Source organism: Elgaria multicarinata, chromosome 3 (assembly GCF_023053635.1).
Source record: "Elgaria multicarinata webbii isolate HBS135686 ecotype San Diego chromosome 3, rElgMul1.1.pri, whole genome shotgun sequence".
Taxonomy (NCBI): Eukaryota; Metazoa; Chordata; class Lepidosauria; order Squamata; family Anguidae; genus Elgaria; species Elgaria multicarinata.
The window spans coordinates 80,710,756-80,734,744 of NC_086173.1; the positions used below are offsets into that span (position 1 = coordinate 80,710,756).

Below are 23,989 nucleotides of genomic sequence, written 5' to 3' on the forward strand. Positions count from 1 at the left end.
TAGAGCTTTTAAAGATGCTAATAAACAGTTGCAGTTAAATAACTAAAAGTAATTCTATATTTTTATAAACATAATATCATTAACAGAGTGCTTTAACTTGGCCTAATAAAGGTATTACACTGTATGGATTTTGGTACATTTCTTAAATTGGCTGAAAATTCAGGAAGTTATTGGGAACCTTCTGTGTGCTGCCGAGAGTTTGCTTGTGGTGAGGATTCACCTTGTATTTACAGAAGGTAGTGGTGAAGTCAGAGATCTCAGGACATCTCTTCCAAGGGAGAACTGTATATATAAAGAAGCAATCCTATCAGCGTTTCGGGAACTGGGAGAGGGAGGAGCCTCCAGTGTTCTTTTGAATCTTAGTAACGGTGGAGTGATGTTGCAGTCTTGGAGCACTTGCTTGTCCAGAACTGCGTTTCCCTTGCTGCTGCTGTTGCTATGTTATGGGAATGAGGAAGAGTAGCTCTGAGTCAAAGGATATGTTTGGGTGTGGGAATCTTAGACGACCTGTTTGGACCAAGTAAGTAACTGCATTTTGGTGGGTTCATCTTCTACAAATATCAGGCTTCAGCAAAGAAACTCTTGCACATGAGTGGCAAAGCCACTGCACTGCAAAAAACATTGCCTCCGTCATTAAGAGGTGGGGGCTGGGGGCGAGAAAGAAGGAAAAATCCTTTTTGTTTTTCCCCCAGGGATAAACTTTGGATCACAGAAACGTTGTTAATCCTTAGGAGTAACTGGTACACAAATCTTGCCTCTAAATGTGCCCAGTGTTAGTATTGAGCACAGTGTGCCAGGGACACACATTGCAATAAAGCACTTGGGAGGATGGGAATCTTTCTGTTGGGTGGTATTTAGCGTAGAAAGCACTGGAGGTCTGTTGAAGTAGTATGATCTTCCACATATTGGCTGTTCAGTGTACCTTGGTAAGGAGGAGAATAGAATCTGTAGATGAAGATCCTGAGATTTGCAAGCATTAAAAGTAAGTGTCCTTTAATAAATGACTTTACATATTTTTTGCTAATTTAACAGGATGCAAACAAATAACTGTATGGCATTTGCCCCACTTTTGGAAAATGTTGTGTCAAACGAATGAAAAAGAACCCAGGACATCTCTTTCCCAGCCACATGCTGGTAGAGCTGGATCAGTATAACAATAACTCAAGGGAGAGAGGCTGAGAGCAGACTCAATTTATAACAATAGAGCAGAGCAAATAATCATACAAGCAATGCAAGCAGCAGCAGCAACACAGTTCCTTTGTCATAATAGCTATTGCTGCTATTTGGATTTTTCCTAACAGAGCAACGCAGGGGGCTGATTTGTTGTGTGTTTATTTGTGTGTGCTTGTGTGGATATGCATGCCTCCATGTAGTCGCCTTAGAAGTGTTGAAGATGTCTCGTACCAAGTGGCAGTGATGTTGCAAGTAACCCAGTATTTTGCTAATTGCCTGTCTATTCTTAATTCGGAGTAGTGTCAGGCTGCAGCCTTTAAGGATTTGAAAAGCATGTGTTGTAGCTGAATATTTCAGCAAGCAGAGGGCTTCTGGCCTTGACCACTTAGTTTTAGACATTTTGGAGGCAATAAACACTTTTTTCCCTAAGTTCCATTCTATTCAAACACGATTGAACTGATGGCATTGTAGACTGGGGCAGCTTTTTCATGTTTATGCCACCATTGGACTTTGACTTTGTATGGCTCTTCTATAACGCACAATGAAGCTAGAGTTGGGAATCTTTCACAGCATAGAGGATTATTATTTTTAAAGAAGACTTTAGCCTTAGGGAGCATCTTTCTAAATAAGATGTTAGTTACAGTTGCTAGCTGAGCATTGCCCTGATAAACACTGATTAACAATGGAAAAAAAGTTGGTGTCAGTGTTATTTTTTCTATAGGTAGCAGCAGATGTAATGTTGGAGGTTCATTTAGCATGAAAACTCTTTTTCAGTTTCCTCCATTGTAGGAGCTCTTTAAAATGACAGTGGATACTGCAAATTTGAGGAGGGCGTTTTTTGAAATGATAGTTTCATGCTAATAGATTTTTGCATCAACATTTGCTTAGCATAAAAGGTCATCAGACTCTCTGATTTTGTTTGCAGTTGTTTCCCAACTCTGTTGGTTTGTTGTCAATACAAAGGGAAGATGGGTGCATTTACATGACAGACTGCTGCACCCAGGGTTCCCCTGATAGCGTTTTATGAGAGCCGATGGCTTGGCTGCACTGCTAGATAAAAACTGCTTCCCAGCCATTGTCTCCTTGATTGGTCTTTGAATTACAGGCTGCTTCTGGAGCCAGCAGAGACTGCTCCCTGCCCCCACTCCCCATAGCTTTTATTGAACTTCCCTGCCTGCTTTGTCCTAGGACAGATAGGAGAATCATCACTGGTGGTGCTAGTAGATTGTTGGCGCATTATATATCCATGGGCAAACTTGCTGAATGTGAAACAGAACCTAAGGGCATCATTCAACCAAAGTTAAGTACTTCTAGGTATCATTAATTTCCATGCAAGAAGTTTCAATACATGTTTGTGGCTCTCATTGAAACATACAGGATTTAAAGGGGGTCAGTTTTGGCTGCAGCGTTTCCCAAGACTGCCATCTAAATTTGGAAGTTACATCTGCTGAAGTCAATGCGAACAGGTTTAGAATTAGGATGCAAGTTTTAATGGTGGCACTCTGTGTGAGCTTTGAAACATTTGTACTATGTCCTTTGCTTTATAGGGTGTTGTTGTCCAGCCCAATCCAATGTTTGGTTGAAGATCATAGAATCATAGAATAGTAGAGTTGGAAGGGGCCTATAAGGCCATCGAGTTCAACCGCCTGCTCAATGCAGGAATCCACATTGTTTTCAGTATGACCTGCTTCTGCTAAATATGCTTAGGACTGTGGTTTTCATTTTCAACAAAAAGACCATTCTAAATTATAGTAATTGTAACCGTATGGAAGAACTAGAAGACAGCTGCCATGTGGTAATGTGCCAGAAGCACCCAACCTTTATGGGTTGATGGGCGTACTTAGAATTTTGAGAGTGTTGTAGGCATCCTCTCAGGTGGATGTTTTGTGATTGGCCCTGCCCATCATGACAGACATTTTGTTAAATGGGTGGTCAATCACAAAACACCAATTTCCTTCCTGGTAAAATAAAAGTAACTTTTACAAAGACAAGGAAGAGGTGGGGTCTGAGTTCAAAACAAAATGTTACTTTTCAGCCCCATTTCGTAGAAGGTGAACTGTTGAGCCCAGAATCAAGTAACTGGCCAAGCAGCAGAGAACGGAGAAAAAGTGCTGCCCAAGCCCCAAATGCCAAATTACATATTTGCCCCCACAAAGCACAATAAAATGCACATTTCACAGAAGACAAATTGGTGATACTCAAAGAAACCCCTCCAGGGCCCTAAGCAACACATACACAGACCCCAGACATGCAAAACACACACACAAAAGCCACCACCAGCAGGGACTGCAGTCACCCACCTTTTTATTTTCTTTGTAGGCCTCAAGAACCCAAGTAGGGAATAAAGATGGCACTGGAGACTGGCGTTCTGCTTTGCAGCATGCCAGCCTCCCATTTAAAAAAACGTTTTCAACTTTTTTTTAAAAAAAAAAAATCCCTAAGTATCAAGAGGGGCAGGAAACCTGGCAGATGTCAAAGAAGGTGTCCATGGGCACAATGTTGGGGACTCCAGCAATATGTTATGTAACAATAGAATAATAAATTACAGTGCGTATTACAAGCTAATGCCCTGCAGCCATGTTTTGAATTTACAAGCAGCCAACAGTTGGCAACCTGGGTGCAGAAAGTCCTGGGAACAACTGTTGGGCTTGGGGAACATGATATTGTGGTGATTGTGGTCCCAAAAGCTGCTAGGGGATTTCTGATACCTCATGGCCTTTGCCTTGTTGGCGACATCATGGTTCCATCTTGTCTCTCTCTACCCCCACCCCCGGCTATTTAGTATCTACATGAAACTGCTGGGAGATGTCATACAGATCTTAGGCTGTGGTGTCACTTATGAGTCGCTTTACCTATTTTCCATTTACAAGCCCCAGGGAGGCTTTTGAACAGCTTGGGGATAGTTTTAGGAAGGTTTGATTTGCTTTAAAACAAATTGATTTATATCGCTTCTCTGAAGGACTCAATTTTAGTGATTTAAATCACAGTCTAAATCACTAGTGAGAAAGGTTCTATTTAATCCTCATTTTTAGTAGAAGTACATTATTGTTTAATATAACCTTAATACATATCCAGAGATGTAGGTTTCATTAGAAGGTAGGTACACATTGAGCAATTATTCTGAATTGCTCCCATGCTAGGTATTTCCCTTCTACAGTGGAGGATGTATGCAGCAGAAGTTTGCTCAAGAATCAGGACTGCATGAATGTGTTCTGTTCACTTTTGGTTTCACTTTCTATTTCCCTCCCCCATCTCTTGCATTTATATTCAGACTCCTCCTTCTCCATAGCCTCAAATTCTTGACCTTCCCCATCTTTGCAAGGCAGAGAGAGAGAGGGAGAGCATGCATTTCTGTACACCACATGTAGAGCAGAATAGGGCTAATCATGTTATCACCATCTCCGTAAACTGCTGTTAATATAATATAAAGGCAGCAGCAGACCATTATATTATGTTATAACAGAGCGGTTCGGGAGGTGGAAAATGTAATAACTTTTAAACACCTCCTAAAAACATATCTTTTTAAACAAGCCCTCCCTGGACTGTAATTTATTCTGGTTTTATGTGATTTTGAAGTTTTAATCTGAATTTTATGGTTTTTGTTGTAAACTGCCCAGAGAGCTTAGGCTGTTGGGCAGTAATAAATAAATAAAAAAGAGACCCCATTTGGGAATATTTTGTTTCTGTATTAGCTGTATTAAATTTTTTTTTTTTTTTAGAGAACTTCACATTTATCCAAAAACATTCGAAAATCCATGTGCAGGTTTTGTTAATGTTGTTTGTGTATTCTTCTGGTTAGTTTTCTTCTTCAACAATCTTCGTACAATTTAAAAGCCTGTTCAGTGGTAGAATATAATTAGAAGTTCTGCAATTAGGATTCATTATGATATCTTTGACCTAGGCTCTTTTTTACGAAGTGTTTTAAGAAAATTTCAAAATCAGATTTAAATAAAAAAATACGATTTATATTTTAAAAATTTATTTAAATTCTAAAAAAAATCTCAGTGACATTTACATTGCCATATATCAGATCTTCACTTCAGCGGTTCATATGTGTCAAAGGTTCAAGACATTCTACAACTCAAAACTTTAAATGTGTAATTTTAGTATTAGAAACTGGAATGTGATACATAATATCAAGACTGCATTAGTCCTACCTAGGAAAAACATCCCAATAGCATCACACAGCAAATATGGCTGAAATAAAGTAAAATGTAGGCCATGGCTAGACCAGGCCTATATCCCGGGATTATCCCTATGCATCCAAATGACACACAGGGGATCCCAGGAGGAGGCAGGGATGACCCCTTCATTTGCCTAGGATAATCCTCAATTCTAGCTAAGGCCGTACTCTCTGAAAATTAGCAAGTAATAACATATGATCCTCCTTTGTCAGTGCATTCCTAAACATGGTTATTTGAGAAGTAAATCCCATAGTATCCAATGGGACTTGCTTCCAGGTAGGTGTGCATAGGATTAGTAAAGCCAAAGATCACTAACTTACAACATGGATGCTTCTTAGAGCACATTATTTCCTAACTTTAACAATCCTATGAACCTGATTTGTCTGTTTTCCTGTTGGCTATTTCAGATTGTGTCTTTAATATGACCTGGAAGAGGAAATTAACAGAATAATATGATAACCTGTTCTTTATTTCAAATACCAAGAAACAGAAGACTGTTTTGTGATGCAGACACATAGCTCCAACTTAATCTAAACAATTTGATGGTTTTATTCATTGATTTTGAAATCATGACAAGTATACTGAAGCAGCAAAAGGATAAAGGGATAGACTTTCTGGAGCATAACCTCTATGTGCTGTTTAAGAGCATGTGTTGTTTAATAGCATTAGCAATAGCTGTAATGCTTTGCTAAGATGTAGTTGCTAATGCAAGTACACTTAATTGATATATAAAATATCTATGGCAAAACTACTAGCATTAATAAATAGACTGATACTTACAGCCATAAATGATCAGTTCACCTGATATTTATTTTGGTTGGCTGCTGTCCTAAATGTAATTGAACCAGAAACATTAGTGAGAAATTGCTGCAGCAAGTATACTTTAAATTCCTTGGGTTAATTGATAATTGTGTCAGGATCAGGCCTGTTTTTCCTAGTGTGGGGGACTGGGTTTCAGAGCCTGTATCGGATTTAGAGGCTGAAGAAGAAGTACACAAGCCAAGACCGGAATCGGGGGAGGGAAATTCTCCAAGACTCCAGGAGACAAGGAGGAATCTTCCTAGGAGCTTATTAGACTGGACACCCAGGCTCAGAGATCATCCTCCATGCCCCTGGGAACTCAGTTGTTGTTGAGAGGGGGAGGGAACAGTGGAGGTGATAGATCCCAGAGTCTGCTGCAGGTCAAGCAGGTGGAGTTGAGAGGAGGTGGGAGGCAGTCTGTTAGGTTAGCCACTCACCAGAGGTTTCAGCTTGAAGACCCTCCCTGAAGGAGGGATTCAGTAAAGGCCTGTTGGGCACTGCAGGGAAACAGTCCATTAAGTTAATAGGCACTGCCTTGTTTTGTAAGGCTAATTAAAATTAGAAGATAGCTCCTAGCATTCACACTTCCTTCAGGTGTGAAGAGATGTCTATTTACTGAATAAAGCTTTGAGGATTGCACAGCAGACCTCTTTATTGCTTCCATCATGGCGGGAGGCTTGGCATCATGACAGATTGCTTTATTATGGGTTACATATTTAAACATTAGTCTAATAAGTGACTCCATTTTAAGTTATTTTATTTTAGATCTTATAGAAGACATGCTTTATTCAATATAGAGCTCCATGAAAGCCATGAAATCACCACGTTGTTCTGCTTTGTGTTCAGTGTTAGTAATAATAGTTTCAGTAATATCTACAGAAACTTCTCTTTTATATGAGCAATACATATCTAGGCTTGATAAACCAAGAGTTTTGCTTTCTCCTTGGAGTTTCCAACGGGGTTGCTGTCAAGCCAGCAAAACAATATGACTGGTGGGATGTGTTTTAAGCTTGGTGTATCACAAGTAGGGTTGTGATGAATAATCCTACTTGCGTATCACAAATTCAGAAATAATGATGATAATTTAAATAGAAATGTAGATGAAAATTCAGAAATAATGATGATAACTTAAATAGAAATATAGTACATCTCACCATAGTGTGGAAGACTGTGACCAGGTCACCTGTATGCCTTGCTCAATCTGCTGTCCAGGTACCATTGTTGGGCAACTTCAATGCTCAGTTCTTTCTTCGGTTGGTTCTTTAACTTTATATTGGATGTGAGGATGCCTTCAGAATAGAGGATAGTCTTTCATATAAAGGACTGCCATCTGTAAAGGAGAACACATGGTCACCCAATTACAGTTGTGCGGGCCTGATATAAAAAGGAATAGCTCACTACTTCACAAAATGAAGAACCATAAAGTGGACATATGACCCAATTACCACTAGATTAGCGGTGCATTTTCCCCTGTATCAAACTGCATGCCTGAACTATCAAAACCTACTACCTGATGCATTTCCACTGATGTGTTTTTTCCAGAAAATTTTGAATTGGACATTAGGCTAATTTGCATAGAGCCATTTGTGCAGGAAAATTCTCAGTTTGCATAGGAAGTTTTTTTGGATGCCCTAAAGAGTAATTGAAATTAGTATGTTTATTTTACTTGTATTTAGTAAACAGCAAAGTACCCCATGTTAATTTTTGTCCTAATACACCCCAAGTATTTGATATGAAATACTTAAAGCACATAATCTAAAAAGCATGTACTTCTCTTACATTGCTAAAACATCATAAAAACACAAATGTACTGAAAACAGTTGACACACTAATACATTTTAGCAATCCATGTCAACCACTGAACATTTCAACAAAGTTCAGTTCACTTTGACAGGGTTGTTGGGATATCTTAAGTTCTGCTGTCGCTACCTATTAGTTTTATTTCACACTGGAACATATACTTATTTCGATGACATCTGTGTATTCTCTCAAATGTTTCCTCAGGGTAATCACCTGTAAAACATAAATTACAACTTCGAAAGTGCCATGTTTGCCTAATATTGTATTTACAATTTGCTCCATTCATTGTTCCTAATAAACTTAAGTAATGGACCATTTAGAAGTTTGATCACATCATAACACATTTCAGAATGCTTTTGTTGTTTTCAAGTAAGCGTCTTCTCATCACAGTTGTAACAGATATCCTGAAAGTGTGATCACAAGATGTATCCTACACAGTGTTTCTCAAAAGCATCACTGTGGGTGCCTCTGAATGCAAGGGGATGCTGTCAAGCTACCACTTTGTTCAGCCAAACAGGGAAAGGTTTTGAATATGGAAGGGAGTAACACACAGCCAAACTGCCTGAGGGTGCATGGCTGCCTGCACTGGCTACAAATGGATCTGCTGCCAAAGGAAGGGAAATATTGGAAGGAGATTGAAAGAGGATAAGAACGGGTGGTGGTTGCACTAGGCAGCAGTAGCGACTTGAGGGGGAAACCCCTCTGCAGGAGCACATGAAGCAAAGAAACAAAAGAGACCATGGACAGCAGAGATGCATGAAAAGGAGAGAAGGGATGAAGTATTTGTGTGAAGCAGGACACACAAAAGGAGGCATTGGAAGTTGAAGCACAATTAAAAGGATTCATTGGGATGGAGGGGAGATTTCTTTGGTTTTGCAGTGATGCTGGCTTTTGCACAACATACTGTGCTAAAGTCCACGATGAAACTGTAGAAGGATACCGCTTCACCATGACCTTTCTTAACATGCTAAGCTCCTCAGATATGCTAGGATTATTCAAGCAAACAGATAGGGAGGGCTTTTAACCTTTACTGCTGCAAAAACATTTTATATTTCAAAACCCACCATGGCTGGGTGGTGGTTTTGAATCATTTTGTTTTTTAAACACCAATCCTACTCCTGTAGAGTTTCACAGTTAGCAAGTCAACTTCATATTCGTGCTGTGCCGCCATTTAGTTTTCTCTATGGAGATTGCTCCCCCTCTACAGCACAAGGGAAGGCATTTCATTTTTGTAAAGGTGCAAATAGGCCTTTCAACCCATATGCAGCAATGCTGTCCCCACTGGACGCAAGGCTTTACTTCTACTTAGCTTCTCCAGCTACTAAAGCAGGATTGGGAATAGAGCCAGCAGAGTAAGGATGAAAATTACTGCTTCCATGTGATAATGTAGCTGTCTGGAAAAGTGCCTCATCCTCCTTGTCCCCACCCTTCCCTGAAATGGCCAAAGTACACCTTTTGATCCTAGAAGGGGGGTTGCAATATGGAAAACATTCCTTCACGCCACCTAAACAAATAAAGAAAAAATGCTGTTGCGCTCATGTCCTGCTTGTGGATTTCCTGTGTGCAGCTGGTTGGCCACTGTGGGAAAAGAATGCTGGACCAGATGGACCCTTGGCCTGATCCAATCCTATGACTGGATTTCAGCTGAATTGGGCATTTTCCCTAATGGGGCAAATAGCTTGTGGGGGGCATCAGCATGGGGTGAAAAGGTTAACCCCCCTCCTCTTTTCATGCTACTCCACTACCATAGCAGCTGCTTTTTTAAGGGGGGAAAGTCCAGAGTTTTAACTAGGAGCTTTCACATCAAGTGTAAGTAGGCTTGTTTTCTACCACCACCACCCGGGTCTGGTGCCCAGTGTAGCAGAAGAGAACAGAAAACTAACTCCCTTTTTGTGTGTAGCTAGAGGAGAGGAAATGTGCTGTTCCTGTCTTCAGGATAGTTTCTTGCCAAACCATGGATCTACTAGGCCCCCGTCTTTATGGGGGCACTTTGGTGCCACGAGGCACCTTGCACCAGCACTTGCTTTTTTTCCTGGCATCTGCACGGGAAGGAAGGCAAATGTGAATTTTTCGGCCCCATGTAGGGTGACCATATTTTGGAAACCAAAAAGGAGGACAATATGGCTGCCCTCAGGAGGCGCGGCCACCCAAACATGTCCGGCCCCCAAGGGGCGTGGCCTTGGTCAGCATCCATTATCATCATCATCACCATTACCAGCATCACCATCATTAGCAGCAGCAGCATTATCAATAGCAGCAGCAGCATCCATTTATTATCAGCAGCAGCAGCAGCATTAGCAGCAGCATTATCAATATCCATTATTATCATCATCACCACTATTAGCAGCCGCTGTCCTCCCAGTACCTCCGCTGCCGCCCTCTGCTGCCACCTGGGTGGTCTGGGCCAGTGACAGACCAGGCAGCGGGACCTGAGGCACGAAGGAGGACTAGCCCTTCTGCTGCGCTGATGCAATCGCATCTGTGCAGCAAAAGGCTGAAATCGGCCCGGGGGAGGGGGGAGGAGCTGGAGAACACGTCCCAGTACTTGTGCGTCAGCGCAGCAGTTCGCTCCCTGCCCTGGTGGGGAGCAAACACGAAGTCCTACTCCTTGGGTCTCGTCGCATGCCCCAGCCGGCCCAGGCCCAGCAGAAGGGCTAGCTCAGCCCTGGGGGAGGCTGGGGCTGGGAAACGCCATCCCGGAAGTCCCGGGATGCGTCCAACAGCTCCTCCTCTCAGGGCCGATATCAGCCTTCTGGTGAGCAGACGCGATCACATCAGTGCAGCAGAGGGGCTAGTCCTCCTTTACGCCTCGGGTCCCGCTGCCTGGTCTGTCGCCACCGCTGTCCTCCTGTTACCTCCGCTGCCGCCGCTGTCCTCCTAGGTTGTCTGGTCCACCTCTAGTCCGCCCCTGCCACCACCTGGATGCTGAAGCAGAGCTGCCTTCCTACCATGCGGCTGGCTGCTCTGCTTCTGCCAAGATCAGCCAGCATCCGTGGGTTTTGGCACGAAAATTGTGCGAGATCTCGGCTGCTGGCTGGGTCTCTCCAGAGTTCTGGTGAGACTTCCCAGCCAGCAGCCGAGATCTCGCGCGATTCTCGTGAGAGTTCCGGCTTGGAATGAAGATGGCTGCTGCCGCCGCCAACCAGGAAAACCAACTAGGCCGTAAGTTGAGGTTTCAGTTGCCGCGGGCCCAGTAACCCCGGTACTTTGGGCCCCAACTCAGGTTCCTAAAGTCCTTTTGATCTCCCTAGAGGTTTTTGGAGTTCCCTAGTGGGTATGGTCAGGCTAGCCCCATGCCTGGAAAAGTAAAAACAAAAACGGGGGGCAGGAGAGGAGCAGGACCATTCCTCCCCACCCTTTTTCTTTTCTTTTTTAATTTTATAATCTGTATCTGTGGAGCTCCACAGATATAGGTAATAAAATAAAAAGGGGGGAGGAACAGCCCATTTCTCTCCTCCCCCCACCTGGTTCTTATTTTTTTTTTACTTGTCCAGAGGTGTGGGGCCAACCATGGTGACCAATCAGGGGGCGCTGTGGGCTCTGCTGCCAAAAAAGTCGGGGTAAGTGTCTGACTTTTTTGGAGAGGAGTTTTCAGGGTTTGCCCCCGGATGGCTTCGTTGGTGGCTACATCATGTAGATGACGTGCCGCAACTGTGAAGCAGCCCTGGGGCAAACCTTTCATGTAGATGTGCCCTAGGACTCGATTGAGAAAGCTTTCTTTTTCTGTTAACAATTTATTGTATGTGAGGGGGTAGCCATGTTAATGTTTTGCAACAAAACCAACAAAGAGTCTTTTGGCACCTTATTATGGTCTAAATTTCTGTGGGTTATAGCGCACTTCATCAGACACACAAATTGTTACTCTGAGTTCCAAGTATGTATACAAACATGAGGTGGGGGCGGTAACTTTAAATGGTGAGATTAGCAGAAGCTTTAAAGTTACATGCATGGCATCTCCCAATTTTTTAAAAAAGGATTAGGTAGCAGTTGATGGGGAAGGCACGTGAGCTGCCTCCAGTCAGACAATACTGGACTAGGATGATCAAGGGTCTGACTCAGTATAAGGCAGCTTCCCATATAGCCCCCCTGCATATTCATTTAGACATAGAAATATACATCTAAACAGGGCTAGAGTGTGGGAGCTACAAGGTCACACATGAGCTGTCATTACATCAACATAGCTGGGTTTATACCACCCCCCTCTTGCTTACCACTCGTCGTACTTCTGTTTTGTATAATGCGGAGCTTATGCAGTGGGAGCTATTGGCTATAAAGGCTCAGTAGTGACGTCAATTAAAGGCTGGCTGAAGTTCAAAATAATGCAACAAACAAGAAAACTCATTCCCACAGAAGGGAATTAATTGTCATACTCTTAGGGCTTACACTCACATCCTGAAGCAATCAATAAAGTATAACTCATGGCTCAGCAATAAATCTACAGCAACTAATTAAAGATGCATTTCCTGAGTATAATATAATCCATAGACTTCATAGTGTCACTATCTCTACTTTGATAAAATAGGAATCATAGTGTGTCCGAATCTGTGCCAATAAATGGTACTGGGTCACTGTTAAAATTGAGACAGGTCATTTGGTCTCTTCTTATTGTGCTTCAAATCGCACAGGTATTGGCTTGGATCCTAGGATAAGTGAATGGAAGGAAGTTCAGAAAAGTTTCTAGCCACCCCCTTTAATCCTGCTTGTGCTCTCACAAGCATCTTGAACGTGCCTCCTGAACAATGTGGCACAGATCCGCCTAATTTGGAGCAATTCCTCCCTCCCCCAGCAGCCTCCCATGCTGCACTCCATGTTGTTCAGGAGGCATCCCCGACTCTGAAGAGGCCTTGCAGGTGACTGCAAGGGGGAGGAAGGGAGGGGGAAACTTTCCTTCCCCAAACTTCCTTCCATTCACTTATTTTAGCATCCAAGCTGTTATGCCGCAAGTTTGCTCTTTCAGATCCAAATAATCAAATTTCAAATCCAAATGCTGTCCCATGGCTGTTGCCCTATGAGGCCATATATCTTTTAAAAATCCACTCATTGTGCAATTGGATAACTGACCAAATATAAAAATATTTGAATGCATTCCTTTGCTCCTTTTCACCCATGCTTGTGGTGTTTAACTCCTCTCCATTTTGCTCTGGAGGTTAGTAGCTGTGATAGGTTATTGACGTGTACCCTTCTTGACCCCAGTCAGATATATAACTAATATAGAACTTATTTTTAGGGTGGCTTATAAATACAGATAATACATATTATGTCCCCTCTTAACCCTAATCTCCAGTTCCAAACACATGGCAAGAGTATTGGACATCTAGTCAGTTCCCCAAACATATTCTGTATCTTATTTCATTTTCTTTCAGATATTTAATCTTTCCAAATAGCTGTTTTCATTCAGTCATTTTTAATGGAAAAGGAGAATCAAGTACAGACAAAGCTAGAGCGGCTGCAATGTGAACTCTTACTGTCTGTTTACTTTCCTCTCCTTGCATGTTAGCTGCACAGTTGGTGCATGGTGTGGATATCATTGTTATACGCACTGATCTTTCTGTTCTATTGGCTGCCATTCTGTTCCTCCCTTTTAGACCAATCCTAACCTGGGGAAGATGGGAGTTATGATGGTTCTCTTTGCAGCTAATTCTAGCAATACCATTAATTCCAGTCCTGCCACTATTACCAGCCCAAACCTATGGTTAAATCCAAAGAAAATGCTGTCACCTACAATAGTAGCAACATGGTTATTGTTTACAGGTTTTCTTTACATCCAAGCACGGCTCTGGAAGTTTGGGTAATGTGGAAAATAACTGAAGTGACACAATGCAGACACAATTGCTACCTCGTGCACTATGGGAGGAGGGCCTGCAGTGCTTATGCTTACCCTGCCTTCAGGAACAACCTACACTGCACCTCAAAATGCTATCTACCAAGTAGACTGAACTCCTGACTTCTGGGCTGGATTATTTACAAATCATTACACAGAGGAATGAAGCCAAAGAGCTTGGAAAATCTCCAGACATACAAAACGGAGCATTGTCTTTCTGCTTAATAATAGACAGAGAATATAAATGCACCCTCTCGTCAAAGATATGCAAGACTCCTTGTGGCTGTCCAGCACCTCACATCGTTATCTCTGTTTCATCCCTTAAAATGGAACCAGTGAGCTGCTGGAGAAATTTATCAGTTCTCAAACAGAGTATTTACCAGACAAGAAGATGAGAACGGAGGAAGCTTGCGTCCTGGGCTGTAAAATGTCATAACACAGGATGGATCTCTCTGTGTTTCTGTTGGGTGCCTTATACTTGTGCATCCTCTGAGTAATGTCCTGCCATCCTACCTTACTTATTTTGTACAATAAATTTACTGTGCTGATAGAAACTGCGTATCATATAGCCGCCTAGTAAACTGTCAACCTGTGTTTTCTAGGATCTGAGTAATGGCTGCCTTTAACCTAAAGTCACCTCAGTTTTGCTTTATACTAGCATATTATTCACTTTGCTAAAGAAAACTATAAACATCCCATATTTTTATGCCTGTGGACAAGAAATGAAGCTAGAGCTTTATTAACATTTCTTTCTTATAAATACTTAAGGAGTGCTCACAGTGGAGCCAAATAAACAAGCAGAATTACCACCAACTAGAATTTTTAAGTAACCACAAAGATACACTTGAAAAAGCAAAAATGAAAGTGCCTGGTCTTTTAGCTATGGTCTAGTTTTTCTAAGATACTGCATTCATAACTATGAAATTTGCTATCTTTCACAGAAACAATATCTGCTTTCTTGTTGAATGTGTTATTATGGCATGTTGCCATATGATTGTCACTAAGGCTTAATGATATTTAAAATGAAAATCATCAAGTAATATCAAATGAAACATGAAATTTCTGTTTTTGGAGGCCGCTGTTCAATGGGCCTGACAGGGTTTTTCTTTTCTTTTAATAAGGTTGTGTTGTCAAAATGGAGGCATTAGTAGCCTTGAGCTGGTTTCTATATTACTTTCACCACAAGGATTGACATTTCAGTGGCAAATGTTCCATCTCACCATACCTTTGGAAATATTGTGAAGCAGAAAGCTCCTTCCCCACTCACCCTGCCGGCCCTACTATTGGTAATACACTCACTTGACCAGTGGTCTTCAACTGGTCCAGACCCATGACCCACCTCAGACTCCCAACTTGCAACATGGGACCCATTTTCACAATTGTCCAACATGGTGGCAACGTCTTTGCTGTGATCCATCTGGTCTGTTCTTGCGACCCAGATTTAGTTCTTGACCCACTGGTTGGAAATCACTGCACTAGATGATAGCCCAACTTGCACAGGAAGTTTTGTTTCAAGGCACAACCACAGTAGTTGGTAAACTTATCAGAGGGATCAGTATCCCTATAGTGGAAGTAATGTATAGATTGCCTCCTCCAATTCTGTTTCACTGTTTCTAATTTAACTCTCAGTTGCTATGGACTTTTATATATTGTACTAAGATTTATTGCTCTGGGGTGGTGTCTTGCTTACAAGTGAATGTAATGGTACAGTCTGTGTTCCCCTGTCTTTAGACCTTGTCAAGCTCATTTATTATTTCTCTATTGGGTTTTCCAGAGGTTGCCATTTCAATCTTTGAAAAGATGCAAGCACAAGAGATCCTAAGGAACCTGCGACTTCCAGAGTTTGATGACTTCAGCCAGTTCTTCCGAAGTTTGCCGGCTACCACCTTGGTAGGCATCGGTGCCTTTGCAGCAGTCGTTGCATACTGGCTGGCTAGCCGGCCCAAAGCAGTGAAACCACCATGTGACCTCCTGATGCAATCAGAAGAAGTTGAGGTGAGGTCCATGCTCTTTATGAACACTAATCATTTTTGTTATGCTTTCTTCAATAGTAGACAATGCATTTCTTATTGCATTGATCTTTTCCAGTATTCATAGGCAACCATCCAAAAATTACAACTGATTGTTAACATAATGGCTTGCCTGAAATGATTTTGTTTTTTCTCTGGACACTAATGGTGAAAGACAGGCTATTTTCCAAAGCTCAGAGTTGGTATTTCAGTACATGAATCTTACTGAAAGATTTTGTGGTATTTTATAGCTCACAATGTGAAAGGATACATTAATCTCTTAGAGAACAGTCCCCCAGCCCCTAGACAGAGTCCTGGGGGAGCGGGGGGAGAATAGGATACTTTGGAATCCTGGATCTGAGGTTGGAGTCAGTGCTCCAACCTCGGACCCAGGAGTCTGAGCTCCCCACCCCTCCCTGCCCTCTCACAGCTGGCAAGGAGAGAACTACACCGGCTGCCTCTCTGAGGTCGCAAAGGGGACGTGTCAGTGGATGGAGAGGGGACTGAGAAATCAGGGATACGAGCTTCCCCAAACTTCCCCAGCCTCCTTCCCTCCCCGACCCCCATCCAGCTAAAATGCAGAGGGGGGCAGCATGGAGGCAAAAATCCCTTCCGTGCTTTTCCTGGTCTGCATAGGAGCCCCGTCAGCCTCCTAGGATTGCACCCTTAAGAGATGACTGGATATTCTTACTATATACTGACACAACAAGATATCCAGAGGATAGGTGGAAGCTGAAGCTGAGGTGGAGAAAATGCAAACTTTTGATACTTTGTTTGGTGATGGGTGGGGATTCAAACCTGGCACAATGTGCCTAGAGTCATATACTGCAAGGGAATGGGTTCCCTGTTTCTCTGTTCAGATATGAATTAAGACAGAATGCTCAACCTATCTATAAAGGACTGCCCCCTGTACCCCTCATCATTTGCCTATTAGTAGCAACCATATAATATTTATTTATGTGGTAAAAACACCTTAGTAAAAATAATAATGGAATATTTTAAATGGTTTGATATTTTATTTTTAAATAAAGAATCATAACTTTTTGTACAGTCCCTCACAGTTTTGAATTATACATACATATATATTGGAACTGAAGATTAATGACGTTTATACAATGTTGGTTTTCTGAATAACATAAATGATGCAATAAAATCTCCTTGTGTCTGTTCTTGTTTGTAACATTCTTTTAATCCTTGGAGTCGTATTTGTAAAAGCATAGGCCAAGTGAACTAATTATACTATTGAGAATCCCTTTATGGTACTCAAAAACCTTCATTATGAATTTATTTTAAATGTATATACAAAACTTCCCCTGAGGGAATGGTGTACTTCCATCCCTGATAGTGCTTTGGGGGTTACTTAGTGTTATTCAAATATATCATTTTAAGATGAACCAAAGCAAACTTCTTGGGCATGGTGAGTCTTTGAAGTGATCATAGCTCATAGACTTACATTAGGCTTCATGCTGAGTCAGAAAGAGTATTTATTCTATAATACCTTAGGCACTTTTCTTTACCAAGAGAAAATTTTCTCTTTACCAAGAGAAAATGTTGTGAACCGCCCAGAGAGCTCCGGCTATTGGGCGGTATAGAAATGTAATAAATAAATAAATAATAAATAAATAAATAAATAAATACCAAGCATCCACACAGCTAGCCTAAAAAGACCAACCAGAGGGAAGAGTTCAAGAAGAAAATACCGAAGAATAAAAGTGCACACAGAGGAATATTTTAAGAAGAAATTATCTCTGAAATAAGATACCTAGGCCCTTTCTACATCTCAGGGTTATCCCAGGAAAATGGAGGGATCATCCCTGCCTGCTCCCTGGATCCCCTGTGTGGCATTTGGATGCACAGGAACAATCCCGGGACGATCCTGGGATATAGGGCTGGTGTAGACATGCCCCTAGTTTATTTATGTCCACTAAAACATGAATTGATTGACCACTGTGAGAACAGAATGCTGGACTAGATAGGCCTTTAGTCTGATCCAGTAAGGCTTTTCTCATGTTCTTACAAGGATCTGCTACACCAAAATGGGCACGTCCTTCAACTAACCTTGAGAAGCAGGATCATATATTTTTAAAAATATCCAAGCTGCTCAGTTGGATTTATGAACATGGTCAGCCCAGTCCAATTATTAAAATCACACAACTCCCACAAAATCTGAAATACCTGTATTTAACAGCTCTCCTCTCCCATTCTGCCATGTTCATCTACCACTTCATTCCTAAACTGCACCTTCCATTGCTGGGACCTTTGCTTGTTGCTCATGTAATTCTGTTGACAGTTTTTAGTTTCTTGTGTCCCTTCTATCTTTGGCAATTGATCTCTCCCATAAGAATTGCAGTAGGAGAATCCAATTCACAGCCACTCACTTGGCACCTTTTCTTATGCTCTTCATATTGAATAATTTTTGAGAAATGAATTCGGCTGTGGCTGTGACTTCAGCAATAATTCAGGCACTGTTCACTTCAGTAGGGTGCACTTCATCTTAACATACTGCTTTTATTTGATTAAGATTTGTATCATTCTTGTAGTCCAAAGGATTATCAGAATAGCATACAAATGAATTAAATCCGTGCAATAAAAAAAGTATTCATCACAGCTCACGAAAACCCACATTAACTAAAGATAATTATTAGCTGCTTATTTTAACTGGCAAATGCCTAAACTGTCGAATCTTTACCAGCTTTTTAAAAAATCAGTAGAAAATGAGCCTGGCAGGCTTCCTTGGCAGGTCACCAATTGTTGAAGGAGGCAGTCACTGAGAAGGCCCTATTTCTGGTAGGTACTCACTGTTCAGAAGGTGAGACCACTTTGAATGGGCTTCCTTGGAAGATCTTAGAGAATGTGATGCTATATATGAATGTTGACATGCCCAGTTGCTTCCATGGAACATATGTGGAATTGTATATACCCAGCTTCTTCTCCTTTGTTTGTTTACATAAATTCATTAACATAAGTGGGATCACTCAAAGGTAAAATATTGAGCAGGTGTCTGTTTTTAGGAGTTTCAGGTGAAGGAAAGCATGTACAAAGATTTACCTTGAAAGCTAAATATTTTGGCATAATTATATGATAATTGCTTACTAAAGGTTTCTATTTATACACAAGATTACAGAATATTTCAAACCTGCAGTTTAACAGTATTGATTTTTCTGATCACTTTGTTTTGTACCTTGTGCTTTCAAAATATTTTCATTGCTGGCTGCAGAGAAACGCTCCCTATGGACACTGGTATGGAATTGAATGTATATTTCATGAGTTTTGCTGCATCATTCATGTTATCCTCAAAGCAAGTCAATGGTGGAGGGGAGAAATTGTTCTCTACACAGCTGCATACTTTAACCTTCTGTTATTTTTTCTTTCTGGCCCTGATAATGTCTCTTTATATAGTTGAACATTTGCACAAGATGAATTCTGTGGACCTATTATCAGCATTCTAGACCATTAAATTTTAATGGTCTACTTCTTTTATAAATCAAAGATTAGCCTACTTTTTTCTGAACGTTCCTATTGTACAGAACATAAAAATAGACAATGAGACTGGATTATTCTTTATTTTTAAGTTGGGGAGAGACTGGTTTGGTTTAAATAAATCAAAGTAGAATAGGGACTGATCTGCGTAATAACTTCTTGTACATATTTACCAAATGAAATGAGGAGGGTCAGACACTTGTTGAGGCACCTGTATCCCATGTATATTCGAAGTTTGTAAATGAATGGAGTATTGTGAATCAGGGGAGGTGACCAGTGTATTTTAAGGTGCCATTTTATTGCAGGTCCTCCTTTTGGATTGACTGTGCCAGTTGTTGATATGAAGACAAGAACTTTGGTTAACAAACTATAGCTGGTTGTTTACATAATGCCTTCAGGCAAAGTAGCACATTACAGATCCATATAAACACAAAGTCAGGTCCTTTCCCCCAAAGGAGTTCACAATCTACATTTTGGTAGTGGTACAGACATGAAAGGGTTGGGGAAGACCAGGGTAACTGGGGATGAATCTGAGCAAGTGAATTTGCATCTAGTTAGGCTTCATTTCTGTGTGTGTGAGGACTCAGGAGTCTTTACAATAACTTTATTATATTGCCATTGAGTTTGAAGCTTAATGGCTTTTATAACTGAAAAACTGTAATGAGGCTCCAAGGGCCCATGTCCAATGTAGAGTCCTTCCCACCCAAATGGGTGATCTCCCCTTGATGTCTGTGTTTGTTTCACTGTAGGGCTGGGATGGTGCACGGAGATCTGTAATAGGTGACCGCTCACAGCTGCTAACTCACTACTATGATGATGCAAGGACAATGTATGAGGTTTTTAGAAGGGGTTTTAATATATCTGGTAAGTCTTTGAAAGTGTTAATGTCTCATAGCATCTTGTTAATCTTCACTGCATATATCCCCTCCCCCCACCAGCTCCACATAGGTTGTTGCCTCATTTTCTATAAGAGGACATTGTGGGCTCATTGCCAAAAGTGGCTGTAGTTGGTTGGTGGCTCTTTTGTGCAGTGAACTCAGTTGACCATGATTGGGCCGGTCCCGCGTTCACTTTGGGAGACAATTCCAGGAAAATGCAATGGGCTGAAGGTAGTTGGGTGCTGGTTTTGTTTTTCTGATTATTGTGTTCTGTTTTTATGATTGTTTTAACTGTTTATTTTAATTTTGGTTTTATGACTGCTAGCCGCCTTGAGTACCTTTTCTTGTGGAAAGGTAGGGTATAAATCAAGCAAATAAATAGTTTCGTATCTAGAAGACTGTGTTTTATTGCCACAGAAGGATAAAAGTCCATGGAATACATTGAGAAATATTTAGGAAGTAACCCTCTCTTATGTCCACAGTCTTATATTATTGTTATTACTATTATTTATTATTAACATTTCTTAGGGCACAATCCTATGGACGTTTAGACAGAAGAAAGTCCTGCAAGTCCCAGCAGGGCTGGCTGGGGAATGCTGGGATTTGTAAGACTTTTTTCCTGCCTAAACATGCATAGGATTGTACCCTTAGATGCCTTTTTCAAAAAAGACTCAATGTGACTTACAACAAAACTAAAATAAACAACACTGTAGATAGCACTGCCTCCACACTTATCTTCTTTACAGCCGCAGCTCTAGCAGTCCTCTTACAGTTAATTACAAAATTTATACCCGGCCCAATAAGAAAAGTTTCTCTGGGCAATCCAATAGAGGGTGGGGACATAAGAGAAAAACCGGTAGCAAAAATAAAACGAATATAACTAACTCAAGGCATCATCAAAAGCTGCAGCTCTATTGAAGGGATTTTTCTTGAGCCTTGTAACTTTATTTAGTATATGGGGTGGGGGTATAAGGACTTGTTAGCATAGCATAGGGAAAGAAGCTTTTGTGGGGGAAAGGAGAAGCTTGAGCAGTATTTTTAGAAATGGCATATGCTGGCGGTTTGGGGGGTGGGACAGCTGGAAAGGGCTTGTGGGGGACACCAGTGGCCCAGGGCTAGGATTACATTGCAGTAGTCTTTGCCCTGGATGTACCAAGTACCTTACCTGTTGCTCCAAACCACACTTCTTCTAATTGCCTCCCCCATCTTACCCTGGAACCTCTGTCTTTGCCTTGGAAGCTCTGTCTCTTAATGACAGATGTTTGTGGGCTTACTGCAGTGGTGAGGAAAAAACACTCTATACAAACTATTCAAACATTGACCCTGGTATTAAAAACAGGTAATGTGCTATAATGAAATGTGTATGAAATATGAAAATTGGTTCAAACTACTCTTAACAGCTCCTAGCAGTGTAAACTAGATCTCCTTTTTATCAGCCCTTTCTTGAACCTATAAACCAGGGTAACACCTGAATGAAAAATATCTAGATTATAGCAAGTTATAATAGTTCTAACAACTTTTGGGGTACACTAGATATTAAAATTGCATCTTGTATGCTTCTCTGTTCCTGCATAAAGCAGGAAGCCAATATTATAAAGGCTGCATAGAGGTTATATTTGTCTCCCATTCCTCCAGAAAACAAATACAATGTTATTGTTACATTTATTTATTTATTTATTTTGTCTTTCTTAAGCTTCATTTTACTTATACCAAAGACAAACCAAGCCAATGGGAGATAGCATTTAGAGTGGAAGTACTGATTTGATAACGATGTTGCATCCTAGAGAAAAGGTCTGTTAATAAGGCAGTAGATGTGCTTAATGTCAGTCACCTTCTCATTTTTTAAATTAACACGCCAAATGGTCTTTGATGGTGCTTCTAGAATACAACATTCCATTAGGCAAGATAGCTTCCCTTTGCATTTGATAGTCCTCTGTATGAACGCTTGGATCGGTAACACTGCACGTTGACCTTGAAAAGTGACAATGGTTTATTTTTAAGCATACTGTTCTGTTGAGGAGCACTCAGGGCACCAGGAAATGCATTATTAACCATCTTTTGGAAAAGGATTATAGTACTTACAGCTTCTGTCATCTGTATTTCTTTAGAAAATGGTCCCTGCTTAGGATTCAGAAGACCCAAACAGCCTTACCAGTGGTTGTCCTATAAGGAGGTAAGGTCCATGTTGTTTTTCTTAATGACCAAAAAACCATTGGAAGAGGGTTTTGCAATAATTGTTCTAATGTAACCTTCCCCCAACCCAGGACCCTTCAGATATGTTGGACCACAACTCCCATCATCCCCTGCGCAGGGCACTAGGTCAGGGGAGGTTGTTCTAGCAGAATGTACAGTGCAAGGGCTGTTTGTGTACCTCCCACCACATGCACAATCCACATGAAGGAAGCCCAAGTTCTTCACTCAGAATGAATTCTACAAATTGGGCAAATCTGCATCCATTTTCTTGTTTTATATTATGGTTTTGCTTCTTGACCCAGGCCCTGTGATACAGTGCAGGTTGCTACTCTCTGCTACCACTGCTGAGCAGAATCTCAGAAGGAGAGGAGGGTCCATACCCTACTGACCACTGCCAGGAGGAGTGGAAAAAGATGCTCTCATAGCCTTTACTGTGTTTAACATCACTGATTCATGCCAGTGCAGAGTACTAAAGAGTACAGCGCAGAGTACTGTTTGAACAGGGACCACTGTCTACTTCTTCTCTTGCAAGTGAGAATAGCTGAGTGCATTATTGCATGGTCCACTTCTGTTTAATTCAACTTTTTGAAGAATTTGGAATTCTTTTGACAAAGGCAGAGAGGGGGAGAAAAAAGAAGTTGGAAGGCTGTAGTGTTATATCCAATGCAGATCCTTTGAAATGAATGGGACTAAAGTTAGACTAATATTGGATGCAGCCCATGGTAATTACCGGTACGTGGTGGCAGAACTACCATAATAGGATGTAGCTTCATATTGAGCAGGCCTGGATTTGCCTCAGGATAATGTGTAAAATGGCCCTGTTTAAAATGTTTTCTTTCACTTTGAGGTTGCTGAAAGAGCAGAAGCATTGGGATCAGGCTTACTCCAGAAAGGATGCAAACCGTCAACAAGTCAGTTTATTGGGGTCTTTGCACAAAACCGGCCAGAGGTGAGATTTAAGAAAACTGGAGTCTTTCATGTTTTATTCATATTTAAGAGAGAGAAAAACATCCATGTTTTATTCATATTTATTGCAAATTGTAACTTATACCTTTCATCATCTCCTTCCAGTGGATCATTTCTGAGCTGGCTTGTTATACCTATTCCATGGTTGTGGTTCCTCTGTATGATACGTTAGGCCCTGGAGCCATTCGTTATATTATCAACACAGGTAAAAAGAAAAGAAAAAGTAGCTTCATTTGAGTAAATAGCTTCTTAGAATGCTATTTTTTGTTATGTAGAACAGCCACTTTGGCTGTTCAAAAGAAGGTCTATTTCAGAAATGAGGGTTACTTCAATTTTGAATCCCTACTTCTAGACAATCCCCACCTCTAGTAAAATGTTAGAAGAGAGAACCAATACATTTTGATCAAACAGGTGGTTACAGAGGGCCATTTTACCACTTAACTGCATCTGTACCTGAAACTCCCCAGGGCAGTTTCATTGTCTGAATGAGTGTAGTGTAGTTTCTCAAGCCAAAATCTGGATAGATAACATTTGATATTTGACAGATACTTAAAGTGCTAATATTGAAAAAGATTTTAAGATGCTTTTTCAGTTACTAACTATAACTTTTGAGGTAACACACACATTCAGAATCTCAACAGGGAAATCAGACCTAAACTGTCAAATTCATACCTCAGAATCCGC

At 41.1% G+C, this 23,989-nt stretch overlaps 1 protein-coding gene across 4 annotated transcripts in view; it reads left to right on the forward strand.

The window, feature by feature from the left end:
* The window catches only part of ACSL6 (acyl-CoA synthetase long chain family member 6), a 90,703-nt gene that overhangs the window by 30,254 nt on the left and 36,460 nt on the right, over positions 1-23,989 (forward strand). For 2 of the 4 annotated variants that reach the window (XM_063120709.1, XM_063120708.1), the window contains exons 2-6: positions 15,554-15,774; positions 20,018-20,132; positions 22,255-22,319; positions 23,187-23,288; positions 23,411-23,510. In XM_063120709.1, coding sequence (XP_062976779.1) covers positions 15,554-15,774; positions 20,018-20,132; positions 22,255-22,319; positions 23,187-23,288; positions 23,411-23,510 — 603 coding nt within the window. Of the gene's footprint in view, positions 1-428; positions 521-948; positions 983-15,553; positions 15,775-20,017; positions 20,133-22,254; positions 22,320-23,186; positions 23,289-23,410; positions 23,511-23,989 lie in introns of those variants that run through there. The other 2 variants (XM_063120712.1, XM_063120711.1) reach the window with 2 other exon arrangements.